Raw genomic sequence first — 11,326 nt, 5'->3', positions numbered from 1 at the left:
CTGTTGGTCAGGGGAAAAGGGGACAAGAATGGAAGCTGGAATTCAAATCAAATCGAGTCGGAGGTTACTGCCATAATCCACGGAAGGAATCATGGCAAATTTGTCCGTGGCAGCCTTCCCTCCACGATTTTGGCAACTGAAGCTCAGAGATAGTCTCTTCTGTGAAATGTGCTTAGAATGGATAAAAATAATGAATATAAATAATTTAGCACAGCATCTAACATATACTAAACCCATTAAATAGTAGCTACTAATGGCTCTGCCAGTTTCATTCCTGAAGCCTCTGCACCTACCTTGAGAACTGCTCTTACAGGTTCTTGTGTCTTTAAAAAATGCAAATACAATCTTATCTCTCTCTACTTAAAAACCTTGAAGTGCCTTCGCCCTGTGGAATGCAGAAAATCTACCTTCCTGGTCACAGCCTACTGGGTGGTCCATCGTCTGGCCTTGACCGTCCTCTCCTGGCTCAGAGACACTGGCTTTCCTTCTCTCCCTCCGACCCCTCAGATGGTTGTCACCATCAGCTCATCTCTTCCTGAGGCTGGTTTCTCTTCCATTCAGTTGCAGCTCAACAATGACCTTCCCTAACTGCCTTATCTAACATATGGCGTCCACCCCTCCCTCACCCACCGGTCCCTAGCACATTGCTGTTTTAGGTCCTTCACAACCTGCCACTATTGGAAATTATTTGGTTTGCTGTCCCTCTCCCCAACTAGAATGAAATCTTTGTGAAACTAGGAACCTTGCCCATTTTTCCCAGGACCTAGCATATTGTAGATGCTCAATGTATTTCTAGGATCTCAAATGCAGGGAAGGACATTACTTGATTAACTTAAGCCTAGCTAAAGAATTAAGACACTAGCCCAGGTTATCTACAAATCTTCTATACATGGAATTAAAATGGGGGCCTACCTATATTTATAGGTATGATTCATAGAATATTATAAGCATTCACAATATGGGAACATATGAAGGCTTTGACATAATGAATTTTCCAGGTTGCTGAGGTCTTCTTCTTTAAGCACCAACATTTCCCTGGATGGCAACATTGCTAAAACAGTCTGTGTTGCCCTAGCTCCTAAAATCAAGTAAATGAAATTTCATTTTCCCTTCCTTATGAACATTCCTTATTGTAAGAGGCTGAAGTGAAAGAGCAGCCCTGGGGGATTACTGAGGTGTGACATTTATGACCATCTGCTCCAATCCTCAATGACTGCATGGTCCCGGAGCCTGCAGCTTTTTCCTTTTAAATATTCTTCCTCTACCTTGACAGGCTGTTATCCTAAAAATTACTGCTATTCCTGTCAGTATCTCCCCTCCCCTTTCTTATAACTGTGTTAGGGGAAGCACACTGGTTGAAACCGCCCACCCTGGCCAGGCACCATAGTAGCCATTTACATGAGCTGTTTTATGACAGGAGATCCTGATAAGGAACACGGAACTAATGAGCCACCACCAACTGGACGAGTTTGGGAAAGGTCGAAAGGAGACACTATATGTCCGTCCACTTCCCAGAATCCCTCTCGCTAGCATCCATCTTGGCTGAGCGATGCATGCGCCACCAGGAAAGACTCTGAATTAGAATGATTGGCAAAGGCCACCCGGAAACTAATCCCATCACCATAAAACCCGACATTGCAGGCCACATGGCAGAGCAGTTCTCCTGGGTTCCCTTACCCTACTGCTCTCTACCCAGCTGCCCTTTCCCAATAGAATCTCTTGCTTTGTCAGCACATGTGTCTCCTCGGACAATTCATTTCCGAGTGTTAGACAAGAGCCCAGTTTTGGGCCCTGGAAGGGGTCCCCCTTCCTGCAACAGAAAGAAGAGGGTGAGGCAGGTGTGCAGTGGGAGGCAGGATGCAGTGGTGAGTAGGGTGGCCTGGGACACCTGGTGGGGGGACGTGGTGAGGAGAGGACTTGGGAGGCATCCTCTTCCTGATCCTGGATGCTACACTCACAGGGTAACACTTACCTCAGACTCACAGGTCACAAAGAGCAAATGAGATAACAAAAAGTGAAAATATTTTGCAAACTAGGAAGTTCTAGGACTGTAACACATTATTATTCATTATCATTCAAAGTTCCCCATGAGGAATTACAGCAAACTTTTTAAGGCACAAATATAGTTGGATGGCCTACAAGGTTGCTAGTTCATACCTTACCTGGAGCAGAGAAGCAGTGAAGAGTTTTGGCTTAAAACTTACCTTCCTGCTCCCAGAAAACAAAAGGTTTTGTTGTTGTTCTTTAGTCAATAGAGTATTCTCTACCCAAAGAAGGTAGCAGTCTATGTTTGAAAAGCTGTGGAAGTGTAGGTGAAGTTGTGACTGAAACAATTTAACAGAATTACAAAAGAGAGAGCCATGTTATTTTATTTTTGGTTGCCCCTCTCAGTTTGTGGGATCTTTCTTCCATGACCAGGGATCGAACTTGGGAGTGGAAGTGGAAAGTCCTAACCACTAGACCGCCAGAGAATTCCCTGAGTGGTGTTATTTTAGCATAGGAAAATATAATAAACTATATACTATGTGTCTAAAATCTAAGGCCTCTGAAGAAGGTCTAGCTCCACCAACCCGTTTTAATAGAAAATCATTATTTGCTGTGTTTGGTAAAGATTACAATTAAACTATCTACTAAAATTTAACAGACAAGGAAAAGGTAGCCAACAGAAAACTAAACTAGGTTAATTTGTAGAGAAATGACAGGTATGCATAATTTCCTTTAAAGAGACAGCCTTTATTTGAAGGATTTTTACACTAAAGAATTCAAAAAGTGGTAGGTTTCTGGAACTTACTGACCTGTATTGAAAAGGAACTGTTGACAAACGTTCACCAGAAATAATCTGAACAAGCAAGAAAATATAGTCAATACTACTGAAACCTACTAAAAAAGTTCCAGGACATAGTTTCTCTGACATAACAATACCTCACAGATACGAAACTGACTGCCTGTTACTTTTCTAAACACACAGTGGTATAGTTAACAATATTCAATCACTTCTGTTCTTTCCTGAATATATAAAAATTAAAATACCAATTAAAAAACTAATATATTCTTCTCTTTAAATGTTTCTTACAGATACAATTTCCATATTTTCAGTCAATAGTGGTGTGGTTTAAGAGATATTTCATTCACAAGTCAAACAACAATCTACCCAAAGGGAACTGATAGTCTTTAGGCTCGTAGTGCAAATGAAGAGTTCAGGAATGCAGCAACTGACATTTCTAAAATACAAAACAGATCGAATTCTTAGGAGATACATGCAATAAGCTCTACTAAGCAGCTGGCCACAGAATGAGAACATTGGATCATGTCACTGGTGATTTCAATGGGATGCCAGGTATTTCCAAACTCAACGCGAACTCTCATCTTAGGCTTTGTATTTTGCTTTTCCAGTTTCGCTAATGACACACACGTGCTATAAAATAAAAATTGAGACATTTACATTAGAAAAGTATGATCTGAAGTGAAAGGCAAGAATAATATTTGGCATGTCTTCTATGAACAGTATTATGCTGCAGGGGTTTTAGTGAAACCAAAAGAGGTCTGTGTGCCTTCCCTATCTTCCTCATCCATGCTCACAAATGCATTCTCCAGATTCCTGCCTCCAGAGGAGGAGGTGGGTATTTGAAGCAGAGTGACTTAAGAGACAGAAACTAGTTCCTTTCTTTCTTATGATCACATCTATCATCTGAAATAATAATGGGACGGTTATTGTGTATTAAAGCTGTTCAACTGTTGAGCCAGCAAGAAGTGTCACCCTCGCCTGGCCAAGTTCCAGCTCTAAGGACACCTGTACTTGACTACAGCTTTATGTGACTAATGGGAACCATCAGTCTGTTCGAATTATGAGGTGGTGGAAAGAGAAAACAAGTCTTCCCTTTTGTAAATTTTTATATGGGTTCTGAAAACTGAGAGTGAAGAAAAGAAGCATTACTTACATTCAAGTCCCTGAAGTATTCATTATAGTCAAGGGCATATCCCACAACAAACTTGTCTGGAATTTCAAATCCAACAACTAAAAAGAACCATAATTCATCATTCAGATACAGAAAACATCACTTTCAAATCTAATACGTGTAAACATTCTCTAAAGTAACTCTAAACCATTTCATATAAAACTTGTTTGGGTTAAAGATGGTTCAATGATTAACGAAAAGTAATTCACTTACAGTCTGGTCTATATCCAACACTTCGAGGGGTCCTTTTCACCAGCAAGCTGTTAATTATAAAATGCGACATGTGACACATGGAGACACCAGAGGGCATTACAGAAGAGGACATGTGTGTTCTGCAACATGGTTTCATCTGCCGTTTAGCCTGCTATGGTCAGTTTTCACAGACTCAAAGAAAGACTGTGAAATGGAGAGCAACATCACAGGGCACCCTGGGTAGGGGCAGCAACGAGTTCACACTACAGATGGGGCCCTCGACTGATCTCTACCTGGGACAGAAGGGACTGTTCTGAGAGCTGCCCCCTGACTACCCACGTGTCCATCAAAGGGCAGCTCACTAGGAGGATGAATGGGTGGGGAATGCCAATGAGCAAAGATGATAAGATAAAGGCTCTTAGTCCCAAATCCCCAGAAAACAATCCCTAAGCCACAAATAAGTGGCTTACAAAGGGGCACTTTAGCCAAAAAAAAAAATAAATAAACCACCACCCTAAAGGAGTTGGTATTTACTTTGGAGAGCAGAAACTGCCGGTAGGATGCGGCAACTCTACAAAAGCTAATTTCATAACCCAAATGCTGCCTGCAGAATTTCTTCAGCTATTAAAAAAAAAAAACCTGTAATGGTGCTTTGAACATCTTTACATATGATAAGGGCAGTCCCAATAAAACTCAAGATTTCACACCTTCAGAGATAAGTATATTAAAAGGGCTGGAAAAAACCTACACATCAGAATTATCTGGGAACCTTAAAAAATATGTAACAGAACTGAGATGCCCAAGCCATACCCCTCACCAATTACATCTGAAGCTCAGGGGAAGGCACTTTTAAATTCTCAGGTGAGGGACTTCCTGCTCCAAATACAGGGGGGTCTGGGTTTGATCTCTGGTCAGGGAACTGGATCCTATGTATCAGAGCTGGGAGTTCACAGTGCCACAACTCATGATTCCACATGCCGCAGCTGGGGATCAAGGATCCCGAGTGCCATAGCTAGGACCTGGGGCAGCCAAATAAATAAAATTAATAACTATTAAAAAAAAAACTTCTCAGGTGATTACAATGTGCAGCCTAAGTTGAGGAGCACTAGCCTAGACTCCAAGAGATCACAGTCTAGTAAGTCCTTCGTGATTCTCCTTCCAGTAATGAGAGGAGACACTTGGACTCGGTTTTCATTTAGAAAGAAAATAACAAACTGATCACAGCAAAACCTCTTCCATCTACCTGAACTCATTCAGGAACAACCCAGAAAAGGTATCATTAAACTCAGTGCAAGCTGTACTAAGAGCTCAGGGGAACTCAGCACCTTATGTTCCTATAGATTTGAATTAAATAATTGGAAGTTACCAAAAAAAATGCACAGGGAGGATCCCTGTGTCCTTTCCCCAGTTTCCTCCAATGAACATTTCACATAATGCAGCAGATTACCACAACCAGGACATGGACATTGGTGGACTGACCTTATCCAGATTTCACCAGCTTTACATGCTCATATTTATATATGTGTAGTTCTAGGCAATTGTATCACATGTGTGGATTCATGTAACCACCACCACAATCAGGATACAGAACTTTCCATCACACATGGCTTTCTCTTGCTACCTCTTTATTTATAGTCACCTCCAGACATCACCTCCTAACCCTTGACAAACACTAATCTGTTCTCCATTTCTATCATTTTGTCACTTTAAGAGGCTGTATAAATGGAATTATACAGTATGTGCCCTTTTTAAGATTGGCTTTTATTGACCAGTCCCTTGATCCTCCTCCAAGTCACTGTGTGGATCAGTAGCTTGTTCCTTTTTAGGGCTGAGTAGGATTCCATGGTAGGGTGGACCACAGTTTAACCAGTCACCTACCAAAGGACATTTTCGTTCTTTCCAGTTTGGAGCTATTACAAATGCAGCTGCCATGAACATCCATACATGGGTTTTTGTGCAGATGCAAGCTTGCATTTCTCTGGGAGAAAAGCCCAGTGTACAGCTGTTGGGAGCTGTATGGCATATACAGGTTTAGTTCCTTAAGAAACTGCCAAACTGTTTCCCAAAGTGGCTGCAGCATTTGACATGCCTCTCAGTTAATAGTTTTTTTATTTGCAATTTAACTTTGAAGTTAAAAAGCTTTCTAGTCATTCTTAACCCTGCTCTGAATAAAAAGAATAAGCTTTATGTTTCCTCTCCTTATGCATAAAGCACAGATACACATACACTACACAAACAAATGCACAATATATCTGTAATATTAAAATGTAATGGCGAGGAAGAGATTAAGAAAAAAAGGTTGAAAAATAAATGACTTGGGTCAAGTCCATCACTAAATGACCTAGGTATTCTTTGAATACTTCACACCTCCAGCCACAGGAAATACCTCTCTCATGAGGCAGTCTTTCTCAGTTTCTCAGCATATTCCAGGAAAGAGGCACAAAAGAATATCTAGAAAAGTACATACCACGGTAGGTTGACATTTAAAACCCTAAAAGCACGTAGAGAAATAAGCAAGTGCACTGACTGGTTTACAGGAAATTGCTTAGAGCACTAGAATGCATCATTTCTACACTTTTATCATGCCTGTCCCAAATCCTGATGATAAACTTGCACCAGCTATCAGAAAAGCTCTGAAAGACAAACTGCAGACATATGACTCAGTGGAAGGCTTACTCTGATTCAAAGATGTTCAACAAATACTTTGTTCCTTTAAGAGAGGTTTATAAAAACCAGGTAATCATTTAGGGGAAAAAAAGGCAGATCACTATCTGACCCCTACACAAAAATTGCAGATTGGTCAAATTTTAAACAAATAAATAAATAAGGAAAAAAAAATCCACACAGGAATGTCAGTCGACAAAACACTTAAAATAGTACAGCATAAACTCAGCCAGGTTTCTGGGTTCAAACCTCACCTTTACAGTGATCCAGCTCTGTGCTTTTTGGATAATTCCCTATGCCTTGCTATTCCCATCCATGAAGTGGGACTAACAACTGACCTCAGAGTTGTTGGCGGGGGGGGGGGGGCGCGGGCGGTGAAACTATAATTAGGGATAAAATAAACACAGGTAGAATAAAGCAAAAACCAGACGGCATAGGTAGGTAGGACCAGGAGGTGAGGCTGATTGAGAAGAAAGGAAGTAGGCATTGTCCATTTTCAATGTAGTTACAAAACAAGATGCAATACACAGGACCACTCCAGCACTCAATTGCAGGAGCGAAGGAGCTTCAAGGCCTACCCTTTCCCACCACCTCCTTATTTGTCTTTAGGATCCTTGGTCTCAATTTTGCAAAGTGGCCCCAAACCCTCTGCCACGCTACCCTGGAAAAGTTGGTATCATTACTATATTGTTGAAAAACCAAACATTAATAACATAAGACGATAAGGCAACTGCACTGAAAAGCTTTAAAACATGATGAATGATTTACAAGGACGTTTACTGAGTCCTATTTGAGATTATATTACTTTGTGAAGATAAAACCAGAGTTGAGAAAATTTACTCTTACAAAGCAGCAAGTACTCTTTTTTCAAACGAAGTAGCTTATGTCAAAATGTTATATACGCACCTCGCAACCTTGACCATCTTTGGCTTATGCTTCTTGACCAAGGAAAGCAAAGTCTGCATTGTCTTCCCAGTGTCGATTATATCCTTTAAAAACAAAGCAAAGATATTTAAATGGCAAATGAAACCATCACAGCTTTAAATTCAGTCATTATACAAACACACACAAAAAACGAAAATCCCATGTATAACTGGAATAATGCCACTTTTTTCAGTGCAGTTATTCTCACCACAATTCATACTGAGATATTCTGGAATCTGAAAATCAGTTGGCTCTCAGCAAGCAGTAGGAACGCCAGTCCTCAGGGCTGGATTTTATAGGCACCAAGAGGTCAATGACAGCTAGTTTAAATATATATGCAAGTATGTACATGCATATTTTATTAGAGAGTTGTGGTGCTGCCCTTCATTATAGGAGGTTAGATATTTTTTCATAAATTCAAGATGAGGATGCTTTGCTTCCAACTCTTAGACACGGGTGGTTAAAAGACCACACTGAGAAACACTGTTTTATATTATCTTAAAAGTATCCAAGGGACTTCCCTGGTGGTCCAGTGGCTAAGACTCCACATTCCCAATGCAGGGGCCCAGGTTCTATCCCTGGTGAGGGAACTAGCTCCTACATGCCGCAACTTAAGATCCCGCATGCCACCAAGACCAGGTGCAGCCAAGTAAATAAAGACTAAAAAAAAGTATCCAAAATCTTAAGATTTTACCATATAGAATGACTTTACATGAAAGTTAATTTTAGCTATTTAGTCAAAAGTAGGACATTATTCAAAAGAAACCCATCTCTAATTGGGAAAATATTTCTTCAACCATAACCCTAATGTTCTTTAGTGAAAATATTCTCTGCAGATGGTCTAAAGCAGTGCTCACAAAATGAAGCTGTAAGTCATCAGAAACATCAGGGCTGGGGATTTGTGAAAAATACAGATCTCTGGGCTGTGGTAGACAGACTCTGACTCTCGCTCTCTAGTGGACACGTCGAGAATAATCCCCTGCTCCCTGAGGGTGAGCAGGACTTGTGAAATGATGGAGTAGTCATTAGGTTGTGTTACACAAAATGGCTGGAGCAGCCTGGAGAGAGATTCGGCTGGTTTTGAAGAAGTCAGCTGCCATGTGAGAGGGCCGTGTGCTAGGACATGAGGACAGCCGAGCAAGAAAATGGGGCTCCCAGCCTCGCAACCACAGGAACTCAGTTGTGCCAACAATGGGAATGAATTTGGAAGACAGTACCAGAGTACCATGAACCACAGGTGAGATCAGAGTCCCAGCTTTGATTCAGCCTGATGAGACCTGGGGCCGAGGACTCAGCTACCCTGAACTCAGGCCCCTGATCCCTGAACCCTGAGATAATAAATGTGCGTTGTTTTAAGCTGCTTAGTTTGTAGTAATTTCTTAAGTGGCATTACCCTAGACAAAATGAATCAATCTGAAGTGGAATTAGTGAATCTGCATTTTAAAAAAGCAACCAGTTCCCAGGGATACTCATGTACACAAACCATTTGGAAAGAGTCTTACTTGTTTATTTTTTTAATCCATAAGCTAAAATCTAAGAACCCTGATAACAATTTAAAAAAAAATGAATTAGGGGTTACTGGCGGCTCAGATGGTAAAGAATCCACCTGTAATGCGGGAGGCCTGGATTCAACCCCTGGGTCGGGAAGATCCCCTAGAAAGAGAAATGGCAACCCACTCCAGTATTCTTGCTGGGAGAATCCCCATGGACTGTAGCTCCCCAGGCTCCTCTGCCCATGGGGCTGCAAAGAGTAGGACACAACTGAGCAACTAAGCACATGCTGCCCTTAAGCCTTGTATCATTTTATAGAAAAGAGTGAGAATTTATTCTGTATAGTACTTTGCTGAGTAACTTGGCAATAACAGTCAAATTGAAAATGTACAAATTCTACAACCAAGTCATTACATCCAGAGGGTACTCAAACACATGCACACGGGACATCACAAGGATGCTCTTAGCAATCCTGTTGTAGTAGGGAAAATTGGAAGCAAACTCCCTATTTGTAGGGCAACAAATAGGTTGATTCATACACTGCAATGTTATGATGAATTTTAAGGTCAAGTAACTCTATATGTCTTAACATGAATAACCTCAAAACCAATTCTGAGTGAGAATAACAAGTTGCAAGAGAGAACATATAGAGACTACGGGCTTCCCTGATAGCTTGGTTGGTAAAGAATTCACCTGCAGTGCAGGAGACCCCGGTTTGATTCCTGGGTCAGAAAGATCCCCCGGAGAAGGTAAAGGTTACCCAATCCAGTATTTTGGCCTGGAGAATTTCATAGACTATACAGTCCATGGGGTCACAAAGAGTCGGACACAACTGAGTGACTTTCACGTGTAAATTATCAAAAGATATGCTTTGTATATGATTATATATACGCAAGAGAAGCATAAAAACATGGATGGGAATGATATATGTAACTTTAAAAGAAAGTTTTAAATTCCAAGCCAAAAAGAGAGGGGTAAGATATATACCATAATGTTTCCACTATTCAATTTAACTTAAAAATAAATTACTAAATACTTCTTACAAACAATCTCATTCCCTTATAACACAAGCCCATCACGAAAACTGATGAAAAGGAATTTCTTTCCCTGGGTTACCTTTAGGACTGCGTATACAAAGTTAGAAAATCATAAACACCATATTAAAAATATGTAAAACTTACTTCGACAATCAAGACATTCTGGAAGAAAAAGAGAAATGAAAATCAGTACAATGAATCAGTGTTTCCAATTATAGTTTAAAGTCACATCATAACAAACTCTAAGGATTTCTCCAAATTCTTGTTTTAACCTACTTTACTATATCAAACCCTGATTTAAACAAATAGGCCATCTGTTGGGATTTGAAACTCTTTAATATAAAATTTTCACTGCAATGGAATTTTTAAAATAAAATGTGACCCATATGTTCAATTTTTAAAAAGACTTTCTATTACTTAAACAGAATAATCTCAGGCAAGTTGAAAATTTTCTCTGGGCCTCAGTTTCCCATGTAGAAATATACTAATATGTATTCCAACTCTAACATTTAAAAACTATAATTTGTACAAGAACTCCAAAATCATGCATTTAACTTACCATATGGAATGCTATTAAAACCCCCATTTTCTTGGTAGGCTGAAATTGATCTGCATGTGCTCATATTCTTGGACTAAACTAAAAAAAAGATACCAATGCTTCCTGCTACCATAAACCCTTATCCCAATTTCTACCTCTTAGAATTTTATAGCTAAAAGAACCCTTAGAGGAAATACTGCCTTAACTGTCTAAGGTAGAGAAGAGTCCTATCTATTCTTGGGAATGAGGTAGCATTTCACATACTGATTATAATCAGTCATAAGAAGACTCATGTTATAGTATTTATTTGCAGTCCTCATTTCTCTGTCACATACCTATAGCATCAGGTATGATGTTCTCTATACTTTTCTAAGTCGGTGGTTATCAAGGGAGGTTTGAAAGAAACATTCGAAATTTTTTAAACCTCACCTTATGTAATCTGTAATTTTATAACTGCATGTATTTTATAATATACATATTACTACAATAGTTCACATACAATACTCTCTTCCTCATATTACAAC

The 11,326-nt window shown here is 40.0% G+C and overlaps 1 protein-coding gene across 2 annotated transcripts in view; it reads right to left on the bottom strand.

Moving 5' to 3' along the window:
- Nucleotides 1-2,712: 2,712 nt before the first annotated feature.
- HPRT1 (hypoxanthine phosphoribosyltransferase 1) overlaps nt 2,713-11,326 on the bottom strand; it is a 30,365-nt gene continuing 21,751 nt past the window's right edge. For both annotated transcript variants that reach the window (XM_018044253.1, XM_018044254.1), the window contains exons 5-9: nt 10,409-10,426; nt 7,719-7,801; nt 4,170-4,216; nt 3,939-4,015; nt 2,713-3,415 (exon numbers count right to left, since the gene is read on the bottom strand). In XM_018044253.1, the coding sequence (XP_017899742.1) occupies nt 3,368-3,415; nt 3,939-4,015; nt 4,170-4,216; nt 7,719-7,801; nt 10,409-10,426 (273 nt within the window). In that variant the 3' untranslated portion in view covers nt 2,713-3,367. The remainder of the gene's footprint in view (nt 3,416-3,938; nt 4,016-4,169; nt 4,217-7,718; nt 7,802-10,408; nt 10,427-11,326) is intronic.

This window comes from Capra hircus (genome assembly GCF_001704415.2).
Source record: "Capra hircus breed San Clemente chromosome X unlocalized genomic scaffold, ASM170441v1, whole genome shotgun sequence".
Classification (NCBI taxonomy): domain Eukaryota; kingdom Metazoa; phylum Chordata; class Mammalia; order Artiodactyla; family Bovidae; genus Capra; species Capra hircus.
The sequence above is the reverse complement of the archived record's forward strand: the minus strand, read 5'-3'. Positions and strand labels throughout refer to the sequence as shown.